At 33.7% G+C, this 25,704-nt stretch overlaps 1 protein-coding gene across 1 annotated transcript in view; it reads left to right on the forward strand.

The window, feature by feature from the left end:
• Positions 1-3,143: 3,143 nt before the first annotated feature.
• The window catches only part of arhgap24 (Rho GTPase activating protein 24), a 134,756-nt gene continuing 112,195 nt past the window's right edge, over positions 3,144-25,704 (forward strand). The window contains exons 1-2 of the mRNA XM_051093469.1: positions 3,144-3,606; positions 23,751-23,959. Of these exons, the coding sequence (XP_050949426.1) occupies positions 23,771-23,959 (189 nt within the window). The 5' untranslated portion in view covers positions 3,144-3,606; positions 23,751-23,770. The remainder of the gene's footprint in view (positions 3,607-23,750; positions 23,960-25,704) is intronic.

The raw sequence follows: 25,704 nt of genomic DNA on the forward strand, positions 1-25,704 counted from the left end.
CTTTGATAAACTTTTTTGATCCACTTCAAATGTTGACTACTGTATTCTGGTGTTGTGTATTCAAAGGTCTGGTGTGAATCAGATTCAGATTTTTCTATGGATGTTCATGTTCATGGTACATACAGTATGCAAGTCCTGTGTAAAGATGATGGGCCTTACACACTTGACACAGTGCCAGCCACCAGTCTCAAAGCTGTAAAAAACACTCAATAACTCACACTAGCAGCAATAAAGTCTACAACAGCCATCAAACCCTCCCTCTCTCACACACACACGTCTCTTTCCGCCCGTCTGACTCTATCCACTTGAAACTGTACAGCAATCTTGTCGAAATGAACAAAGAGAAAAACTACAGTTTAAAAAACCATCTCAAGCAATAGAAAACCATTTTGTCCTGATCAACAGAAGCTTTTAAAGTTTCTAGAATCAAAGAATGTTGTTTTACATTTCCAGCTGACCACATCATTAATTCCACTCTCGTGTTTCCTCCAGTCTTACATGCACACTTTCTGTCCGCACAGTATTTGGCCACTGGGTTTAATTTAAAGATAATCTTTTTCCTTACACAGCACTTGATTTAACTTTGCTATGACATCATCTCATTTCCAGCACTGACATTGTTTTCTCCATCTTGGATTACAGCAGCATTTACTTTTGCATAGATTTTCTTATCCCAAAGACACTTTTCAGTTTAAGACGGTCATGAAAGGCGATCCTCAGGAATGCAATCGGGTGTCTGTTGTTAGACGCCTGTTTGAAGTGCCACTATATGACAAACAGATCAAGCCCCAGTTCAGCTGGAATACTAAAGAGTCTCGTTTAGTCATAACACTGTAGGGACTTTTCTGGCAAATGTCTCTACTTTAATTAAACCAAAGCAATTCAGAGCCAACTTTGATCAGATTTTAGTCAAAATGAAAGAAGATTGAGCCCAGATACTTTAATTATTAAACTGTTGGCATCTGTTGCAATGAATAAATGAATGAATGAATAAGTAAATAAACAAATACCCATTTCAAACTTTAACCTCAATTATTTTTTTCCTGAACATTTGGTGGTTCTATATATACAGCAGTCAACATTCGAAGTGGATCAAAAAAGTTAATCAAAGTTGTCCTAAGACAAGAACTGGTATTGTTTTGGTTTTAGGACAACTTTAATGAAAGGTTTTTGATCCACTGCAAATGTTGACTACGGTATATATATATATATATATATATATATATATATGTGACGAGTCAGCTGCCTCCCCCCTAATTATCATCGTCACCCCGTCCGTAACCACCGCCCTTCACCAGGCTCCCGACGGGAGTGGGTGTGCGAGAGAGGAGGGGCGCTGAAACAGCCAGGTCTGGTGGCGTGTGATGAGGCACACCTGATGTGAATGAGAATCATCACCGCCGCTGTTAAAATGCCGAGCGCGCCTCTCCTCGGGAGACCGGGCTCTTCTCCGTGCATGCACGCTGGTGTCCTCGTGGGTCCAGGAAGGGAGCGTAGAGGGACTGAGCGCCGCCGACATGATGAAAGGTGGATGAAGCCGCTGAAGGAAGCCGCTACCCCTCGTGCCGCGGACCTCGGCGGGGAGCTAGTGCGGCCACCGGACTCCGCCCCTTACCTGGACCCTTCCCTTCTGAGCACTGCCCCTCCTTCACGGAACCCCTGCATGTCGAGGACACCAGATCCCGTTTGTTTTGGACACTTTTATTTCCCCTTTTAGACACTTTTGTTTATATTGTTTAATAAAAGCCTCTCCGAGGCCTGACGTCACGCCCACTGTGTCTGTCGTTTTGCTCCTCCCGCCACAATATATATAATTACTCTATTGTTATTAAAATTAAAAGTTTATTAAAAGTTAATAATAAATAATTTACATTGTTATAAAATATTTATATTTTGAATAAACACTGTACTTTTTAAACTTGTTATTCATGAAAGAATCCTGAAAAAGAAAATCACAGGTTCCAAAAAATATTTGGCAGCACAACTGTTGATATTATCCAACACTGATCATTCTAATAATAAATCCGCATATTAGAATGATTTCTGAAGGATCATGTGACACTTAAGACTGGAGTAACAGCTGATAAAAATTCAGCTTTTTATCACAAGAATAAATTCTATTTTAAAGTATGTTAAAATAAAAAACATTATTTTATATTGTAAAAACATTTTGCAATATTACTGTTTTTTTTCTATATTTTTAATCAAATAAATGCAGCCTTGATGAGCATAAGAGACTTCTTTAAAGACTATTATTAGTTAGACTATTACTATTATTAGTCTTACTGACCCCAAACTTTTGAACGGTAGTGTATATATATGCATATATATATAAATAAATATATGTATATTACTATATTATTACTATTACATAATTATATAACATATATTAAATTTGTTTATATATAAATTTGTAAATATGTATATAAATATAAATAATTATATATTTTTTATTTATATATTACTATATTATTACAATTATATAACAAGTTTGTTAATATACATACATATATATATATATATATATATATATATAATATATATGCATATATATAAATAAATATATGTATATTACTATATTATTACTATTACATAATTATATAACATATTAAATTTGTTTATATATATATATATATATATATATATATATATATATATATATATACATATATATTAATTTAAATTATATAATTACAAACAAATTATATATATATATATATATATATATATATATATATACATATATATACATTTTTAATTATAGATAACACTTCAGTTTTGATTCTGTTCTGGATTAAGTGGATACTTCCATTATTTAAAAAAAAAAAAAACGCATCCATCCATCATTTGCCAGCGATGAGGAAAGTCACTTATGGTAAGTTTAACACCTGCGTGAGCTGCTTGTGAACGACTCTGTACAGCATTTGCTGACATTTCTAGACCAAAAGCCTATGAAAACACTAAGAATACAATAAAGAACTTAAAACACAATCAAAACAGATTACCATTTAGCGTTTACGGAGCCAGAACGGGGCAGCGACGACTGTCACCGCGAGTGTGTGTGCAGTCTGAACCGATCAGGGAGTTTGTGTGTGAGGTGTTCGGATCTCTCCTCCTCTCACACTTCCTCAAACACGCTCTCGCTCTCCTCCCTCAGAGGTCGCAGTCAGTCCTCCTGTCCGTGTGTGTATCGGCGAGACTCATGTAGTGTGTGAGGACTGTCTCAAAAGTGTGTACGTTGAGGGGCTTAACTCAAAGCCCCCCCGTGGCCGTCCGCCCTGAGAGCGAACGGAGGCTGTCGATTTCCCCCAGAGACTCCAATGCAGATGGTGTGAGCAGTGAGGGGAAAAGTTTATGACAGCTCTGCTGTTTTCGGTTCACGGCTGCCCCATGGAGCTTTCTGATTTTACGGTCGCAGCTATAGACTTTTTACCGGGCTGTTTGAGTCAGTAATGCACTTGTGTTGGACAGAGTCACGTTCGAGACTGAATCTTGGATCACAGTGAGTCACGTTGAGGACAGAGTCACGCAGTGGATTTGTTTGGGGTTTTACTGGATCTTTTTCACTGCATTTCTGTGGACGTTCTCTGGATAGCAATATTTAAGGTAATAATAGTCTGTTTACAGTCATTTGGATGCTGCTAATTACAAGTTGGCTGTGTATGTGGTTATTTTGCTGTTGTGTGTATGTTTTTTGTGTTGTGCTAGGCTGTAATGTAAAGGTCATTCAGCTCCGGAGATCTTGTCTATTTGTGCATGTGTGTTATAAAACACATAATGAACTATAATCAGCATTTGCATGATGCAGTTTCCTGATTTTATTTATCTATCTATCTATCTATATCTATATGGGTTTTACATGAAATGCCAAGCAGCATCTTGCTGTGTGACATGCTGTAGTTCAAAAAGTATAAAATCTATGTACATGTTATTTTAATCAGCTGTCAACTACCCATATACCTTTAAACAAGCCTTTCTACTAGTTCCATAGACCTCACTTGACAAATCTAGTTTCATATTTATACAGCTGTTGTTTACTAGATTGGACAATTTGAAGAAGGAGAAGTGTTAAAAATAGCTCAGATGTTCTCCTTTTCCATTCAGAAGTACAGCATTTTTAATCTTAGCTTTGTTTGTGGTGGACATCCGGAGGTTGAGTTATCCGTTTGACGTACTTAGATGTTTCTTCTCTTATTCTTGAGGAGAAATAAAAATAGATTCAAATGACTGATGACATGCATAATATCATAGAGTAATAAATAAATATCAATAGCATGGTGTGGAGTTCATATTGAAATTTTTTCTTTTGTTTGCCGACTTTGGGAAATGTAGTTTGAGATTGAGATCTGTGAAACTCAGGGAGACACAAACGAGATTACAGGGGCCTTTTTCCTCAGGTAAAAGATAAAGGCGTTTATTTGCTCTTTTTTACTTATTCCCATTGCTATCTAACAACTTAGATATTAAAGAACTCTCATTTGTGATATTCCTTTCTATGCAGAGAAGCATTTTGTGCACTAATAAACTGCTCACACTGAATTAAGTGGAGTCAGTTTGAGGTTTATTTTGAGTTAGAGGAGGTGTGGAGGAGGAGAGGTGGATGGAGATGGAGATAGAAACTAATGAAAGGAAGAGGCAGGAATGAACAACAACCTGTCAGCTCACTGACAGTGTAAGAAAATGATGATATCTGGAAGATAAGGGAACGCTCTGTTCGGCGTTAACTCACAGACAAAATGGGTTATGCTGAATTTCATTGTTTTTAAATATTTACTTTGGTTATCTAAAAAGAAAAAGTTGAAATTCTAAAGACATCTCTTTTGTAATTTGTGTTTTTTAAGGGTAACATCCTAGGTCCTAACCCTCTTCCAATCTCCTAACCTTATTACCACACATTATGGTGCTTTAATGTTGATGGAGGAATGTTATTTCCTAGTATGGAGAGAGGCACATCGCTGTGGCTTTTTAGAGGACTCATCTCCCTATCATTTTTCCCCATCAAACCCTCAGTGACCCAACGCTGTGATTGTGTTTGTGATGCGGGCATGTCTGTCTCTGTCTCGTTTAAGCACTGTGTGCAGCTCGCTGACTTCAAACCATCTCATCTGGTGTCTGGGAGCAACCAAAGTCAGAGCAAAACAGTTGCATCACTTCTGTAACAATAAGACTCTTTATTGACATCAGTGGTTCCATTAAGAACCTTTACCGTCCATGGAACTTTTTACAGTGGATAACGATTCTTTAGATTATTCAAATGTTCCTCACACTTAAACCAAAAATGGTTCAGTTAAGAATTGTTCACTGAAACATTCCTTGGAGAGCCAAAAATGATTCTACTACGCCATCACTGTGAACAGATCTTTTAGAACCTTTATTTTTGAGAGTATCGTAGCCTTTTTTGTGTCGTATTCACTAAAAATATTTTAAATTGATAAAGAAGTGATGGAGAAGAGTGTTGTCGTCAATTGCACATTCGCCATTTTTAGGAGATAGTTTGAAATTTCTACAGCCATCTGCATGAGTTCTGAAGAAGGAAATGGATTAAAATAGCTCAGAAGTTCTCCTTTTCCATGCAAGAGTAGATTGTTTGAGAGTTTTAGCTTTGTTTGAAACACTTTGTGCAGAGGTTGAAGTTCTCGGTTTTAAAGGATTAGTTCACTTCGGAATTAAAGTTTCCTGACAATTTACTCACCCCCATGTCATCCAAGATGTTCATGTCTTTCTTTCTTCATTTGAAAAGAAATGAAGGTTTTTGAGGAAAACACTCCAGGATTTTTCTCCATATAGTGGACTTCAATGGGGATCAGCAGGTTGAAGGTCCAAATCGCAGGCTCTACATGATCCCTGAGGAATAAGGGTCTCATCTAGCGAAACAATCGGTCATTTTATAAAAAAAACAACAAATGCTTGTCTTGCACTAGCTCTGCCATGTGCATCTACGAATTCACACATTATGCAATCATGTTGGAAAAGTCACGTGTGGTTAGTTCTTCGTCTGTGTACTTTGGTTCAAATAGGTAGGGTAGGGCGAATAAATCCATCTCATTTTCTCCTTCAACTTCAAAATCATCCATTGTTGCTTGACCCTTTATTGTACAGGATGTTTGACTTTCTTTGCACGTTCGCTTTGTAAAAAATGGGTCGGTTTTTCTGCCTACGTCATGTGTGACGTGTGAAGTCAAGCTAGTGCAAGATGTGCATTTGTGGTTAAAAAGTATATACATTTTTATTAATCGTGGTGGTTGCCCAGTCTTATTCACTAACAGTATTTATAGAAATAGATGTTTGTTGAATTTAGCAGCTGATTATGCAATGATGAGGAAGAGTGGGAAGCCAATGCTGTGCCATAATTGCTTTATGTCATTTCTTTAGTAAATCAGGTGCTAATATTCATATAAGCAGTGAATTTCCCCCAGAATTGTATCTTTATAGTTTTCAAGAAGGCACTACAGGCAACTGTCTTGAATTATGGTCTGCAAAGTTCTAGGTTTGGCAAAAGTTCCTCACCTAGTTGTGAAGGTCTGGAGACCAAGAATACGGTCTAACTTGTCTAAACAGTCTGAACCTCAAATATAGAAGCAGTCGGGCGGTCCACTGAACTGGAGTCAGTCATCCTGCCAAATTAGAGAAAGGACACAGCCAAAGCCATCCCAATCTGAAGGTGGCTACAATATCATCATCATCATGATTCTTAAATTAACAACTGGCTTCCCGAGTTTCTGTTTTTAGCAAGTCTGTTTCCCTTATTCATATGAAAAAGCCAGCGAGGTGCTTGGAGGCCAACGCCCGTTGACTTACCAGCCACTTCTGCTAAAATTTCCCCAAATGAGTCAGATAGTCATATGCCGACATGCGTGGTTTTGGACAGATGTAAGAAGGATGTAAGAGGAGGATTTTAATAACTTGAGAACCTCACATGTGGCATTGCGTTAGTTAGAACCTGACTAGTGACATTGAGACAGATATAGAGTATAGCCTTTTTAATTTCTCAATATAGTCAGTTTAAAACCATTTTTCTCTTCTAAGTTTTGCAGTATGAAATAACTACAATGAAAGTGGAGGCGGATTGGGCCCATCAAGCTCCAAAATAGATAAAAAGTGCCACAAAGGGAGCATAAAATCTTGTATATCAATATTTAGCAAATGAAAAACAGAGTCCATTTAACTTTTCGCTAAATTAGTCATATTGACTGCTTTTATGCTACTTTATTGTCTGTTTTGGAGCTTGATGGCTGTAGTCCCCTATTTTTTTATTGTATGTGAAACAAATTCCTGGAGATGGGTTTGAAACATCATAAGGGTGAGTAAATGACAAAATATTCATTTTGAGCTAAAATATTCCTTTACCTTTGATATATATATATATATATTTCAATTTTGGGGTCGGTAAGATTTTTTAAAAGTTTTTGGAAGCCTCTCATCCTCACTAATGGTGTGTGCACACCAAAAGCGAATTTAGATATTTGTGCGAGTAGATTACGTATAAAGTCAATGCAAAGACAAGAACAGATGTAAATTCGAGCCGGGCAACACAAATGGTGCAGTTGCTGCTAATGCGCAATTCTCATCTTCCGTGCAAGTTGAAAAACTTACTCGAAATTGCCGTCCAGTTGTATCAGAAAATGGAGGAGGACATTACACAATGTTTTATTTGAGTGAAACGAACAACATACCACGAGTAATCTAGCGCGATAACGCAATGTGAGTAGTGAGTAGATTGAACACAACGTCCATGCAAAGACATGAATAGATGCGAATTTGTGCTGGGCAATGCAAATGGTGCGCATATGCCTCAATCGCATATTTCACAATTGTATCAGAAAATGGAGGAGAACATTACACAATATTTTTATTTGTACAAGTGAAAAACATACTGCGAATAATCTAGAGCAATAACGTGATGGGAATATTTGCTTCGGTTTTAGTGTGCACACACCAGGAATATGTTCACACAACGATGCACAAAAAATGTAAACCTTTTGAATACTACTAATGGTGTGTGCACACCAAAAGCAAATTTAATTATTCGTGCGAGTATATTTTCACAAATTTACGTTTTTGTAGTTTACACGGAGATGATAATAGTATTGTTTGCAAAACCGTGCACTTAAAAACCTGTTTTGCTTTTTCAGATTGCCAAAAATCTTTGTAAATGAACACATGCATGGTAATACTGTAAATTTAGACATTTCTCCAAACAAACAAGCAACCAAAACTTACTGACCCCAACTTTTTGAACTCCTGACACAATCAAGTTGAGAAGTCAAGAATAGAACTAGGAAGTGGAACCATTTCTACTTTTACTAATTCTTCTGAAACGTCTAAAACTGAAAGGAAACAGAAAGCCCTTATAACATCATAATGACTTTATACCAATTAAGTAATTTGATGTCATAAGGGCTTTCTGTTGCATTTCATCTTCAGATCTTTGGAAATGCTGAGTTGAGAACAGAAGTGGGAAGTGGAAGCATTTCTACTTTTGCTAATTCTTCTGAAACATCTAAACATAAAAGGAAACAGAAAGCCCTTATAATATCATACTCACTTTATTCATAAGCCAATGTGTCAGTCAAACAGCAGTGATAGTCGAACCCTGACCTTTACCTGACTGTGTACATGCACTCTGGCAGAAAGACGTCTCTCACACCCTTCTGTGATTTTGGCAGGTTCTCTTCAGAACAACATACTGCTAAAGAATGCTCCTATTTAGAGGTTTTGTGGTACTATACTATGTACCATTGCATTGAATTAAATAGCATTTTTCTTCCATTTTAAATGAATGCAGTTGCATTACATTCTGGGATTGCTTAATCTATAAAGGATACAAATTTCATTCCTTTCATTTTCTGTGCTAAAATCTTCGTTCGCAACCTGACACGCAAGGTCATATTGTGGCTAAAATAAATAATTCGGGCTGTATGTCTTTTCAAACATCAATATCTCTAATGCTCTCTGGTCTGGTACTGGGGCATTGTGTTTCACGGTCAGTTGGGCTGAAAGCGGCCATCAGCATTAGCAGACAGCATTAGCTGTCAGGAGCCGTAGACAGAAGTGACCAGCAGCTGCCAGACTGAAGCACAGACAGGCAGACAGACAGACAGACAGATGGCTGGGGTAAAGCCTATACAACGTGCCCATTTTAGTTCACTCGCTCAGAGACACACAAAGAACTGGCCGGTATAAAGAATGCATGACCACTCAAGGGATTTACTGCCCTTTGGGGTGACCGAAAATGCCAGATTAATGCATCTTTTCCATGTTAATGCCTCTTTAATAATCAATGTTTTGTGGGTTTTCTCTGGTTTAGCACAAAAATGGCTGTTATTTAGTTGAAGCTCTGTTCACCAGGGATCAGATTGCTAGTTGATGAATCTGGTGCCGGTGCAGTGAACTTTTAGCTAAGATCAGCGGGCCTTGGGGCCTAAGGTGGTGCTAGGAGGTTTCTAGGTGATTTCTCCGCCCATTTTGAAGTCACTGATATTTAGGGCCCTATGAATTCGGCAATGCGATTCACAGAATCCAGTCATAAAATAAAGCAATAAGCAACAAGAAGCCATAGTTTACAGTGAATTTATAACAGCTAAGAGGCGTTGTTAGGCATGATGCAAAGTGCCTAAAACCCCCTTAGCTGTTTTAGTGTAAACCGTGGCTTCACAGGGCTTATTGCTTTTATAAAATGGTTATTTAATATACGCAGTAAGGTTTTACAAAATAAAACAGAGCAAATAAAGTGTAATGATATAAATAAAAACAGCATTCTTTCACCAAACAATGTAGTTCCTCAGAAACAATTGTGGTTGAAACAAAGTGGTTGCCAAGCAACACGCAGATGTAAACAGAGGTGTATGTTTGTAGAGTAATTTACAATAGCTTAGAACGCAGCTCAACCAATCAGAATCAAGGACTGGAACTATATGTTTCATAAATGGAATTTACTGTAAAATGCGGAATGTCACGGAATTTGCTTGAAGAAACTGTGACAGAAATCTATTATTTAATGTAATGATAGTACTACTACTACTAATAGAATTATTATTCTTCATGGAATATTTACCTGAATTTTTTTTTACCAGAATTTAATACATACATAACACAGTATTTCTGAAAAAAAGTTATAATAATTTTTTTTTTTTTTTAAATAAAATCAGTTAATAAGAAATGCTTCTGATTAATACAATTTAATAAACCATTAAAATGGAATCCAGAAAATTAATGGAAAACACAGAATTTAGTAACAATAAAACTGAACTTGAAAAAAAAATACAACATTTTTTATAGGGTCTTAAATTTTTTCTTTTTTCTAAACTTTTAATAAATTGCTGCTAAATTGTTTAAGTTTCATAATTTTAATTAATTAGACATGTTTTTGATTAATATTTTAATTTATCCATTAAAACAGAGTCTAGAAAAAAAAAAAAAAACACAGGCCAAAAAATATAAATGGAATTTGGAAAAATATACAGTGGAATATGGGGAAAAAATAAAACACAATAGGACGATAAGATTTTCACCAATAACTGTGTTGTATCTGAATATATTTTTAAAATTTTATATATTTATAACATTTATTTGTGTGATGCAAAGCTGAATTTTCAGCATCATTTCTTCTTAATGTTGAAAATCGTGATACATTTATATGAAACTTTATTATTAACTTTTCTTTACAAGGATGCATTAAATTGACTTTTACATTATTAAAATGTTATTGATCACAAATATTATATATCACAAATATTAGTGATGCTAAAATTTGGTGTCACTTAAACTACATTTGATCTTTCATTGATAGTTTTTAGTACCTAATTAAACTTTCGTTTGGATAAACATTCTCGATAATCTCATTGCAGTGCATTCTGGAATCTACAAAAGATACATGAGATGCTACCTTAGAATTGACAAAATGAATATCTCATTTGGAACAGCAATCCAGCATGTGCTTATAATGCCTAAAATTGTTTCCTAGCCTGCCAGAACTCTTTTTTTGTTCTTAAACACAGCTCATGAGCTGGAGAAAGTAGTTCCCAGTGATAAAAGGTCCAAACAAAGCCGTGTCAAACACTAAGGCCAGCTCTGTGTGCTCAGCCTTGTCGCATTCCCATGTGCAGAGTAAACATGCTTAGCAAGCAAAGAGTGTGAAGCGTGAGCAGATGCTTCACTCAGCCAACAGGTACAGGAGAGAGATCTCAAATTACAGCATTTAAGGTCTATTTCATGTTACAAAATGTGTCAGGCTCAACATTTTCTTGTAAAACACTCCAATAATCTCCAATAATCGGTTTTGTACAATGTAGACAAATGAATAACAGCACAACCAGCTTAATAGCTTGAATACCCAAGAGTTATTTGACTCAGAAAGTTGGCAAAGTGCATCATGTAGTCCGAAGTTTCGCATCCACACGAAAATTACCTCTAGTTTCAAAAGAGGTTGTAATAATAAAAATAATATATCCGCCAGTCACATTTATTCTTGTTCAGACTGGATTAGATTTGTCACAGGACACCCAAAAACAATAGGTAATTGGCTTCATCAGTGTTTCTTGTGTGAGAAAATCAGGTCATGTTCAATTTCAGATGGGACTGAAATCACAAAGTACACCTGCAAGACATAAATTTCCATCGGCATTTAGTCTCCGAGTCCTTGCAGGAAAAGTCTTGTTGTCAAGTAATCCATTATTATCTGATTGAGATGTCTGTTAGAGAAAATTGCATAGGATGTTTTCTTCAGGGAACACTGGCCAAGCATTGACAGAAATTTGTGAGCATAATACTTGTATCTCTTTTTGTTTTCATTGACCGATGTTGGCAGACATACGTGAACTTTTATGTCCATTTAAAATGAAAGCCAGTGGTCTTTGCTTTAAGTAAACTGTCCATTGTTTACTTACTCCAAATTAGTGGTTTAAAATGTTTATTTGTTCTCGAAGATTGATCAGGAATGATTAGTAAAGTGTGTGAGTCATTGGCTGAGGTTTCACTGCAGTGAATGACTGGATCTGCATGTTAATGTTAGAAAAAACTTTCACAGTCACGCTGCAGTTTCTGGAGAGAAGAGTCCAGAGCTTTTACTTGTTAGCAAAAACGTGATGTTCTGGTCAAAGAATGTCACTGATCTGTGAATGTACAGTAAGTCGTCATTTAGCAGATGCTTTTAATTGAACACCTCATTCATAATTGGTTTTCGTCATTGGTTGTATAACAAAAGTCAATCTAAGATGACAAAAGTAGTTTTAGTGTCTCTAAAAAAGTGAGCTAAGCTCAAACTGTTGATGGAAAAGAGAAAAGACTTGTGGGTTTGCAAAAGTGTGGTCTTACAATTGTCTGAAAGTGTTTTGGAAGGAGTACATGGTAGTCTTGGACATTGCAGATGGTTCACAGATTTTGAGAAAAGCGAAGTGAGAAAAAAGATTGTTGAAGAATGTTTTTGCATCGAATTTTTGCATGCATATCACTCGCATATTTCTATAATAGAGTATGCTATATTGGTGGAAATGATTTCAGTTAAATTAAAGCTGCAAGCAGCGTTGAAAGTGCCCTCGCACCCATGCTCACCGCCATCGGGTGGCTTTAGGAAAACAGCGAACGGTGAACAATATGCATTTAAAGTGCTAAATATAGGAGGAATGCGTCTAAGTCATTTATACATGCCAAACTTCATGCTGCCAGCTGGTGGCGCTATGACTATAACTGAATATTAACATGCAGATGTCTTCAAGACTCTGAAATCTGATCAAACATGAAGTTTGGTGCAGATTGAACGTGGTATATATGAGTTAGTGTAAAACATGACATATCTTTTTGCCAACAGGTGGCGCTATGATTCTAACTGAATATTGGCCTTTATTGACTCTTATCAAACATATGAAGTTTGGGATACATTGGACTTTTACATGGTTAAACATCGAACTTTGTCAGCCCACCACGGAAACGCTCTTCAACGAAAACTCAAGATCTTTGCAATTAAACACTGCAAAAGCCTTTAGAGAAAACTAACCTAATATAATTTTGATGTCATTAAATCTCAAGGAGGAGTTTGTTAAGCGTTGAACGTGCCACTTCCTGTTGCCAGCAGGTGGTGCTATGACTGTAACTGAATATGGGCATGTGTTCAGGACAGGACTCTTATCAATCATGTGAATTTTGGTGCAGATCGGACATTGTATGCCTGATTTATAACAACTTCCTGTTTCATGGCAAAACATCGAAGTTTGTCAGGCCGCCACGGACACGCCCTTCAACGAAAACTTAAGATCTTGGCAATTTAAAGTCACTGAGGTCTGTAGATTACACTCACCAAATTTGGTGTTGATCTGTTTAAATCTCTAGGAGGAGTTTGTTTCAATATACCTGAAAATGACAAAAATGGCACAAAACGTGGCGACAAAATTAAAAAATAACAGACTTCCTGTTGGGTTTCGGACTTAGTACCAAGAGACTTTTTTGTAGATATTGGTGTTTTACACATCTACAGAATTTTGTATATGTATGTGAAACACAGCTCGAGAGGCACTTCGCTAAAATTTTTATAGGTGGCGCTACTATATTTACACTACTGTTTTTATTAAAAATGATCACACAATCTTCTCCAAATCAACTTTCAAAACTGATTTATGGAGTTTTTGTCCACTGAAATTATTTCAGGAAAGACATTTTGTTGACTAAACAATCGGTATGTTGTTAAACAACAGTACAGTCATTCCCTCGTTTTCATTCCTGTCAAAAATTACAGTAAATATGGCACTATTCTGACTAAGGTCTACTGTTTGGTTACCATATAGTCTCCTTTCAGATACCACAGTTAAACAATTGTAAATTTTCATTAGGTTGGAGATCACTGTGTTCCAGTCAGAAGCGCAGTCCTGTGAGAGATTGTCTAACCATCTTTTCATAAACACTGGATTTTGTTCCCTCTGGAGATTTTCTCGTATGCATGTTTCTGTTAATGGACATTGTTCTCATATTCCCACAGACAAACACAGTCCCAAGGTCAAAGAGTGTGAGATATTCAGTGTAGGATTCTACGCTGTGGTATACAAAGAAATAAACAAATACACAGCTGCGGACTGCTGTAGTACAGTCAGTATAAGAGAGGAAAATTGAACATTTTTTGATAGTTTGTTTACTAAACATGCATACTTTTTAGGATAAATTGAGCTAGAGAGGCAAAATCCAAGATGTCATTGTCAGATTTTATTGCTGATTTGAAATGTTATTCTTGAAATAAAGGTATGCACATATTTGTCAAATGTCAAAAGCTTACCTACACCTTACAGAATCTGCAAAATGTTAATGTTACCAAAATAAGAGGGATCATACAAAATGCATGTTATTTTTTATTTAGTACTGACATTAATAAGATATTTTACATAAAAGACATTTACATATAGTCCACAAGAAAAAATGACCCTGTTCAAAAGTTTACATACACTTGATTCTTAATACAGTGTTGTTACATGAATGATCCACAGCTGTGTTTTTTTGTTTTTTTGTTTAGTGATAGTTGTTTATGAGTCCCTTGTTTGTCCAGAACAGTTAAACTGCCTGCTGTTCTTCAGAAAAGTCCCCCAGGTCCCACAATTCCTTTGGTTTTTCAGCATTTTTGTGTATTTGAACCCTTTCCAACAATGACTGTATGATTTTGAGATCCATCTTTTCACACTGAGGACAACTGAGGGACTCATACGCAACTATTACAGAAGGTTCAAACACTCACTGATGCTTTAGAAAGAAGCATGATGCATTAAGAGCCAGGGGTGTAAACTTTTGAACAGAATGGAGATGTGTACATTTTTCTTATTTTGCCTAAATACCATATATTTTTCATGTAGTACTGCCCTTCAAAAGCTACAGCAGATACTTACATGTTTCCCAGAAGACAAAAGAAGTTACATTTACCCTGATCTTTAAATTCTAAAAGTTTTCACCCCCCCAGTTCTTAATGCATTGTGTTTCCTTCTGAAGCATCAGTGAGTGTTTGAACCTTCTGTTATAATAGTTGCACATGAGTCCCTCAGTTGTCCTCAGTGTGAAAAGATGGATCTCAAAATCATACAGTCATTGCTGGAAAGGGTTCAAATACACAAAAATGCTAAAAAAAAAAAAAACAAAAACAAAGAATTTGTGGAACCTAAAGGATTTTTCCGCAGAACAGCAGGCAGTTTAACTGTTCAGGACAAAAAAGGGACTCATGAACAACTATCACTTAAAAAAAAAAGGTTTCATTTTTATAAATTCAACTACTGTTTTCTCTTGTGGGCTATATGTAAACATCTTTTATGTGAAATATCTTATTCAGGTCAGTAATAAATAAAAAATAACATGCATTTTCTATGATCCCTCTTGTTTTGGTGAAATAATTAACATTAAGCAGATTCTGCAAGGTGTATGTAAACTTTTGACTTTAACTGTATATTAATTTCCCATATTTTTTCATTCCTCTGTTTTGCTTATTTGAATTTTTTAAATTACAAAAAAAAAAAAAATCTAGAGATCTTAAAAATGAGTATTAATAATGCATTTCTATTCAGCAGACTGCAGGGGATATTTAATTCATGAACCTCATCAATAAACTCCTTTATGCCAGACAGAGAGGCTGGGCGCGAGGACAAGCCTGTCTCCGTCATCAGAAGACCAATCATCCGCCCACATAAATACGCACACCCTCATTCACACACAGAGACGCACCTCCGCTATTAGCTAGTTTGCCCATTAGCCTCATCTACTGTTTGACATGATAATTGAGGAAAAGAGCGGGGCTTTTCTAAATTTTACAAAAGGAAATTATGCAAACGCCAAAATTGAGTGCAGCTCCACCAGCAGAGACATTAGATTTCATTCACCCCTCTAATGTGTGTATGCTAACGCATTATTAGCGGTGATTACTAAAGAGGTTGTTATGTAGCCTTTTCATCATGACTCTTTTGTCAAAACCAAACAGGAAGTTATATTTTTCCATTGCATTTATAACTAAAGCTGCTAGTGTGTTGTGAATGGTTGCCAGAGCAGTTTGGATAGTTGCTAGGTGGTTATTTACCAAGCACTGCTAATGAGAACAGCAGACAATTTTTATTCATGTTTGGATCTCCAGCACAACCAGGCCATTATTTTTGATTGAGCGTTGGATAAAACTTGTTTCTGTTGTATGTAATGGAGATTTTGTCTCTGATGTCGTGGTAAGATTGTGCGTTTGATGTCTTGAGCGTTCCCTGCATCCCGGTCGCAGCTGTTGGGTCTTCAGAGAGGAGTTTATAGATGGGAAACTTCAGTGACGCCCCACACAGACAGGAGACAGCACTAATATATCACAGAGCCATAGACTTGGCATGGTGACAGAGTTGTTCATGCTGCTTTGTATTCAAACCAGGTGTATTAGGCAAATCTCAAAAGTCTTCAGACTCACCAATATTTGGTTGTGTTCTGAATGAAATGCTGACTGTATGATTTTTCATAAATAGTATGCTAAATAGTACATACTGTACAATGACAAGACTTTTCAAACTGTAGTATACTACACTGTCACATGACCTTGTGACACTGTATATTTCACTTGCCATTTTAGCACAATTTAGTGTAAAATTCAATCAAATCAATATGAATTCCAGCTATCCATTTTTCTTTAAGAATGTGACATATTTCTGAGTAGAGGCTTGATTCTGTTGCTGGACCTCAAAAAATGTGCTAAATCAATGCCTAAAAATGGCTTTTTGGTTGATATTTAACATAATATTAAAGCTTAAATGATGTCACAAAGACAAAAGCACATTGTGGACAACCTGGGCTCATTGAAAAACATGTCTGTACCTAGATTTTTGCAAAAATCCAAAAATGCACCTATACATGCATACAATCCACTGCAGATTCCAGGTGAAATAAACACTAGTGGCAATAAAACACCAACAACTTTCATTCGTTTTTACACCAATTTTTGATGAATCATTTGTCTGATTTTTTTTTAGTTGTTTGTAATCCATTACATACCTTTCTATGAATTAATTGTCGATGAATTTGTTGTGACACAGTTTATTACCATTTTCTAAACTATAATGAATAATGTGACAATGTGAGAAATGTTGAAGGTGTCTGAATAAATTTTGGTTTGGCTACAAAACTGAACACACTTTTAGCGTCACTCACTGGAAATTTCACTTTGAATGTGTTGTGAAATATGCAACGTAAAACCATTTTGCAGGAATATCACCACAGGCACGTTTTTCCATTTGAAACTGTGCGCTCAAATGAAAAAGATGCATTATGGAAGTAAATGGGGTAGTTTTTGAATTCATCAGATTGGATACTTCAAGAAAAAATGTGGCTGATATTGCTTGGAGTTCATTTTTGGCAACAAAAAGTCAACTGTGTATTGCACTCTGGGATGCAGTATTCCATGCAGTGTGTGCTTGAGATAAAACCTAAATACTTTGGAAAATGCAGGTTGTCACCTGGTTAGTCCATGCATATAGAAAATTTGCATACCTTGCACAGTTTACATATTGAATTCTGCAGAAATAATAAGAGTAGTGTGACACTATGCAATTTCAAACATAGCTTTAGTTTATGTTTATATGTATATGTGTGTGTGATGGCAGTACATCAGAGCCATCAGCCCTGCACTTGCTAAGCATATGACGGTAGTCGAGCAGACTGCTAAAGCAGCACATCTGGAGTTCATCGTAATCCACACACTTACACACACCGCCACCTCTGTGCTTATGACAACGTGGCAGTGCTGCTTTTCTCACTGTGAAATTACTTTTACTGCAGGCGACAACAGTATATGACATTATACATTTATAGCACAGCTACTTTCACTCAAGATGGATTTATACAAAATCCAACTAAAAAACTAAAATGCATGCAATTTATTGAAAACTTTTATCAGTTATGAGAATCAGCATTTAACTAAATATTTCCTAAATGCTGCAGAGTGACTTGAATCATTGAATCATTCTTTGAAGCGGTTCATTTACACGAGTGAACAGATTCACTTAAATGAATCAGACTTGCCACACAGTGCCAGTGGTTGGACAAACCAATGATACCATCCCAAATGTCAATGGTTAAGAGTTTTTTCAGAAATAAAAAACAAAGGTTTGTTTGGGTTCTATGGTTCCATGAAGAAGCTTTCAAATGTTTCAAGATCCATGCAACCTTTCCATTGTACAATAGTGGAAGAACCATTAAAAAATGGTTGTTTTTATGAACTGTTTACTGAAAGCTTCTTTTGGGAACCCAAAATGATCTTCTTCAGCAGTTACTCTTAATAAAAAAGTTTTTTTATGGGCATTAGTGGTTCCATGAGGAACCTTTAACATCCATGGTCTTCTCAAATGGTTATTTTAAGAACTGTTCACTGAAAGGTTCTTTGAAGAACCCAAAATGGTATTTCTATGATGTCGCCAGTTCCTTTGGAATTTTTGTTTTTGAACCAACAGAGCATTGTCTTCTGGGATATAAACCTATGAACCTATGAAAAATAAGCCCTGACCTCTAAATATGACAAGAACAAGAGGATTACTTCTATTGCTTTTTTGAATCATTAATTTTAAGCCCTGACCTTTATGTTTTTCTATTGCTTTTTTTTGTTTGTTTTTTTTTTTTTGCATGAGACTGTAGCGATTCTTCAACAAATACAGCATGTTCACCTCAAAATCAGATAGGCTAATAAATCCTGAAGTAATCTTCTCAGGGTTATGAAGGATAATAGTGAGATTAGGCTTAGAAATTTGGTTTATAGTGAGAATTATGATTCCTAAACTTAGCATCTTGATTTCAAGCTTGATGTGAGCATGTGGATGAGCTAAACTATGCTAATAGAAAAGTTTTCTGATGGTAAGTGACACAAGAAACAGTTTTCAAAGACGAAGAAGAATCCCGGGTTTCAAATACAAAGTAAATTTATTAAGAAAATCCATATAGACATGTCCAACATAATTCAAAAGTAGCTGCATTTCTATTAACCTTCAAATTGTGCAAATTGAAATTGCGAATTGAAAATACACCCAATGGAAACTAAATTTAATTGATCAAACGCAACAGTAAAGATGACCGATATGTGTGTATTACAGATCAAGTAGACCGATAACCAATATATATCTGCTCTAAAAATGAATATTAATGTCAAAATTAAGAATAGCAAGGGCTCTGACAAAATTTTCTTTAAATGGTTTTGAATTATTTTATCTGCAAATCGGTTTTGTAAATAGTCGATACCAATAACCATAAAATGCTTAATATCGGTGCCGATAATCGGCTAGGCCGATAATTGGTCAACCCCTACTACAAAAGATTTCTATTTCAAATAAATTTTAAAAATAAACGGTCTATTCATCAAAGAATTCTGAAAAAAAAAAAAAAAAAAATTCAACACTGATAATAATATAGGAAGGCTTATTAAGCAGCAAATCAGCATATTAGAATGATTTCTAAAGGATCATGTGACACTGAAGACTGGAGTAATGATGCTGAAAATTCAGCTTTGCATGGAATGAATTACATTTTAGAAACGTATGAGAAAAATATTAAAAATAGCACTGTTATTTCACCATATTACTGTTTTTACTCCATTTTTATCAAATAAATGCAGCCTATGTGAGCATAAGAGACGTCTTTCTTTTGTTATGATTGTTGCTAAAAAACATAACCAAAATATTTTGGGTTAAATAGTTTTTCTTTCTTAATATATTGAAAAAACTTCAAATATCAATTTTTAAAACTAAGCTTATTGCAATACATTCTGGCATTGCCTATTTTGCAATAAACCCAATGATACTTGACATTTTTATCCAAGTTAGTTTAAAAAAGTTTGAATGTGTCAAAATGAAATTAATTTTTGACTATTTGTCAGTAGCCAAAAGAAATGTATTACTTTTAAACACAATCTACCATAATTACTGTAAACATATTTTCTGCATATTTTCACTCAAAATCAGTATTGAATATGCTGAGAAAGTTTGCATACTAAGTACTAGTACTTGGGCTGAACGATATGACCTAAAATCAAAATCTAGATTATTTGAAAGTTTTACCTCGATTATAATTAATGTATGATTATTTTAATTTTATTTTTAATTAAAAATTTTTTACCCTCATTGTTATAGATGTGAAGCTGACTCGCTGTTGCATATAATCTTCCTCCCGTCCAAAACGCAAGACATAATGCTCAGGAATGGTTAAAAATGCCTACTCCGCCATGTTGCCGTTAAATACAAAAGTTGCTATGCCAACCTGCTACTGTAAACAAAAGCTGGCAACGCTTGCCCCGCCTCCGGGATCGTCTGATTGGTCCACTGGACATTGATGAGCGCCACTGCGTGTAAAAGTTTAAATTCCATTAACTTAACACAGTATCTTAAACGCTCCACTCACGAGATGCTGCAAAAGATGCAAGCGCAACGTCATGCAAGTCCTTATGGGAAAGTAATAACAGGATTAAAAAAGACGACATAACCAACATGGGAAAATTACATTGGTTAAAGCTTCTGAATTTTGGTTTCAATTACTTAATAGAAAAGATACTAGTAGCTAAAAACTAAGTACTAGTAGCATGAAAATAGATACTAGTTCGGTTTATAGATTAAATGTTAACATGGCTTGCCATAGGCATCAGTTTTGCTGCGTAATACTTTAAATAGTCAAGAGTGCACCTATGATGCTTAAAATGCTGTCTAGATAGATAGGAACCTCTGGTTTGCTCTGAAAGTAAATCCCACACACAAACAGCAAACATCACACATATGTGCTGAGGCAGTGAGTAACAAATCTCCCCTGACAGGCATAACATGATATTGATATCTCGATGGGCACAAAAGTGAAGATTCTAGTCTGGCAGCGCTTTTTGATTCTAGTCTGGCATCGCTTCTTCTCTAAGAGATTTCATCTAAAATTATCAGCACTCACATAAAACTGATTTTATGATTTCATGCCTGCATGTCTAGCTGTCAGACAGTCACTTAAATGAACGTCAGGTGTTTGGCCGACCGCCACGTTTTGCAGATACTTGATTCCAAGTCTTGTCTCGCTTGTGGCGGACAGATACACACTTATAATTCCAGCTCGCGGCAACTGTTTAGAAGTTACATTTTTAATGTTTTGTTCCTACGAATTTTCCTTGGCTCTGTGTGTGGCGGCAATCTTAATCTCTTCAGCAGAATGTTGTTGTGGGAAGGTCTGGTGAGCTCGTAGACTCATAGAAAGCAAAATCTTATTCCAAATGCTAACACTGTGTGGGTTTGGTTTTGGAAAGGTGAGAGAAAATGAAAAGGAAGAGCGAGAGGGAGTGAGTTGTAGAGAAGATCAGTTAAAAGTGCAGTAGAGGTAATTTCCACTCTGGTGAGCAGAGATCTGCTGAGCTTTTGATTATTTTCAACGCTACCTGAACTCATAAAGTAAAGATATAGTGGTTATTGTGAAAGTTAATGTCAGAAGTTCATAATTGTAAAACTAGGAAGGTCAAAGGTCAGACTGTGACAGATGATTGGCTTGGCTAAAATAAGTAAAATAAAGGGTTGAGTCCATAGAAAGTTCTATATAGGTATTCTATGTCAATGGTTGAGTAAATAATAATAATAACAAATATTAATATTATTATTTAAACTAATTATATTTTAAAATATTATTTGAATAATTAATATATTATTATAATTATTATTATTATTATTATTATTATTACTTTTTATATGTCTTTATTTTTTTATTTTACTTTTCTTCAGCAAGGATGCATTAAATTGACCAAAAATGACAATAAATCATTTATAATTTTACAAAAGATTTCTATTTCAAATTACTGCAGTCCTTTTAAACTTTCTATTCATAAAAACAAACAAATAAGCAAACAAACAAACAAACACACACATATATATATATATATATATATATATATATATATATATATATTATATACATATGTAATATTTCACAAGATTACGTTATAATATTGATTAAATAATGTAAATATTAATTATGTATTATTAGTATAATAATTTCTTGTAGTAATCACATATATAATACTGAATTATAATTTTACATAATATTATATATTATATAAATGTTGTATAAAATAAATATTAAAAATACATTTAAATATTATATAATACAACAAATTAAAACATTATATTAATTTATTAATGTAAGTATTATATAATATTTAAACTTTAGTATTAACAATACTGAATACTAGTTTGATTTGTATAATGTTATAATATTAAGTAAATATTACATGAAGAAAATATAATAAATCTAATAAATTATTTATTATTAGTATAATATTTTCTTGTGGTAATCATATCTGCCTTAATTATAATATGTGCATTATAATACTGTGCAACAATAATAATAAATTATTATATAATTTAAATAATATATAATGTATATTATATAAATATTGTATAAAATATAAAAAATATTTAAATATTACATTATACAACAACAGTAAAAACGATTCAAATTGTTGAAATATTAATTTATATATTATAAAGTATTATAATTATAAATATGTATGTAAAAATATAAAAAATATTTAAATATTACATTATACAACAACAGTAAAAATATTCAAATGATTGAAATATTAATTTATATATTAATAATTATATACTTATATAATTATATAATATAATTATATAATTTATATAATTATAACTATAATACTTTATAATTATATTAATAATTATAAAGTATTATAATTATAAATATATATGTATACAATATAAAAATATTTAAATATTACATTATACAACAACAGTAAAAATATTCAAATTATTGAAATATTAATTGATATATTATAAAGTATTATAATTATAAATATGTATAAAATATAAAAATTATATTTAAATATTACATTATACAACAACATTAAAAATGATTCAAATTATTGAAATATTATTTTCTATATTATAAAGTATTATAATTATAAATATGTATAAAATATAAAAAATACTTAAATATTACATTATACAACAACAGTAAAAACGATTCAAATTATTGAAATATTAATTTATATATTCTAAAGTATTATAATTATAAATATATATGTATAAAATATAAAAATATTTAAATATTACGTTATATAACAACAGTAAAAATATTCAAATTATTGAAATATTAATTTATATATTATAAAGTATTATATATATATATATACATAATTTTGTATTTAATATTTTAATTATAAATATTTTAAGTTATAATTTATATATTATAACATATTATATAATATTTAAACTTCAGTATTAACAATAGTATTTAGTCATATTTTTGAGGAATATATCAAAATATTTACGTTTATATTTATGATAATTTTAACGAAGTAAACATTTTATGTTTACTTTGTTTTACACAAGTAACTATAAAGTAATACATATACTAACATATATATATATATATATATATATATACACACACATACACACACACACACATTTATTTTTTATATTTTGAATATATATAAGTGAATAGTGCCTTACAGCTAGTTCATATCTGAATGAGCAGTATCCCCCTCCACCCCCACAATAAATGAGCACTGCCTTTGTCACCTAGAATGCAAACAAAATTTTTGTTAGTATTTGCTTATCTACACAAATGCAAATGCAGCATGGATGAAGTGAGCAGTATAATGGCATAACAGGGCAACGGTAGCGTCTTTTCTGCCGTATTATTCCAGCGCACCTGTCTGAGAAGTTTTTCTTGTGACTCTTATCATTCTTTCAGTTACATCATAACCTAAAACTAACCCATCTCCCCCTCTGTTTCGGATACAGGAAGATCTTCGGTTTTGGTCATGGAAGAGCAGGCTGGAAGCGCGGGCAACAGCCCTCAACACGGCCGCGGATCGGCCAGGCAGGACGTTCTCCGCTGCGGTTGGCTCCGGAAACAAGGAGGCTTCGTGAAGACCTGGCACACACGCTGGTTCGTCCTGCGAGGAGACCAGCTGTACTACTACAAAGACGAAGACGAGACCAAAGCTTTGGTGAGTTCTATTTACTCGTTTTAAACTGACAGTTCGCGTCTTTCCGTGCAAACACGTGCAGATGTGCACATCACGTTGTTTAAAGTCTACACGACGCTAGCCAGTTCATTCACACGCAACTATCACGACATTCTCCGAGTTTGAGTCTCATGCCAAGATGCAAACAAGAGGTGAAGACAGAGTGACCTGCTTTTTACCTCACTGAATGATGACTTGTCATTTAACAATGGAGATTTTTATCCTCGAGGTCATGCAGCTGCTCTCGAGTAGGTGGACAAAAGTGTTTACTATGGAATCCGGCGGGAATTTGAGAAGGTTTCCATAAATCTGCCTTAAAACCATCCTCTACTGAGAGGAAGACGGGTGCTTTGCCCCCAGGAATATCAAAGATTTATACCTTCATGTCCAAGATTTAACGTTCGTCTCCTCTGTATCTTTGAAGTTTCGTGTTCAGCTTTAATTTTGATGTTTAATGCACTGTTAGAGCTTGTCGCAGGTTTCGTCAGCAGTCTGATATTGGATTTCAAGGGTAGGCTGCTTCTTCATTCGGGGTTTTCGTTGACAAAACTATCAAAGGACACTGAATATGACTTTTAAAGGAAACGAGAGGCTTTGAAGTTCTTCAGACGACTGTATTTGAGGTTGTTAAAATACTTAGTGAAGGATAGATGGTGTGACGCACTTCTAGAATCCCATGGCAAATATTTACACAAATATGAGAAATTCGATCAAAATATGTGCTGTACTTTGAGTAGCTCTGTTAGAAGAACTCTTGCAATGACATTTCCCATGTTTTCATATAAACAGTGCAATATTTTTGGAATTATTCTAAGTAAATATTATTATAAATAATATAAACAGATTTATTTACTTTTTTTTAAATGCATAAATATTTTGTCTAATATTATTACTCCACATCTGTATTATAGTGATCATATCTGCTTTATAATTATAATATTTGCATTATAATATTTACATTAATATACTTAATCCATTGTAGAATAAAGAGGGTTTTATCATAATATTTAGTTTTATATTTTTCAGAATATACTTTTATAAAGCAAACATTTTATTTTTATTATTTTCTAATCTCTTTTCTCTATTATTGACTATGTATCTAACTTTCTAGTATATTCTAGTATTTCTAGTATAAATACTTTCTAGTAATATTCTAGTATAAATATCAGTTATATATTATTGTATTTTCTTTCTTAAAATAACCATGTTTTAATATTTACATTATAATATTTACTTTGATACACTTCAGTAGTAATAATACTTTAGCAGAAATATTTAAAGAAGTGATCATAATATTTACCATTATCACATATAAGAGTTAGTATTCTTTAATAATATTGTAATTATTCATAATAATAAATAACAAATAAATTTACTTCATAATAAAGTTAAATTTGTTATATTATTACATTTTTATTACAAAATGAATTATTTATTACAATAATTATAATTCCTGTATAAATACAATATTTGCATTACAATATTTACTTTGATACACTTTAGTATTCTTAATACTTTATTACTATTAATATTTTGAGAAGTTATTTATTTACAATAACAATAATAATAATAATAATAATAAATAATAATAATAATAATAATAATAATACTGTTATTGGTATTGTAATTCTTTATAATAATTTACATATATAGATATGTATAATATTTAGAAATATTTTTCAAAAATATTTTTTACAATAATAATAATAATAATAATAATATTCCAT

The sequence above is a fragment of the Labeo rohita genome, chromosome 21 (assembly GCF_022985175.1).
Source record: "Labeo rohita strain BAU-BD-2019 chromosome 21, IGBB_LRoh.1.0, whole genome shotgun sequence".
Lineage (NCBI taxonomy): Eukaryota > Metazoa > Chordata > Actinopteri > Cypriniformes > Cyprinidae > Labeo > Labeo rohita.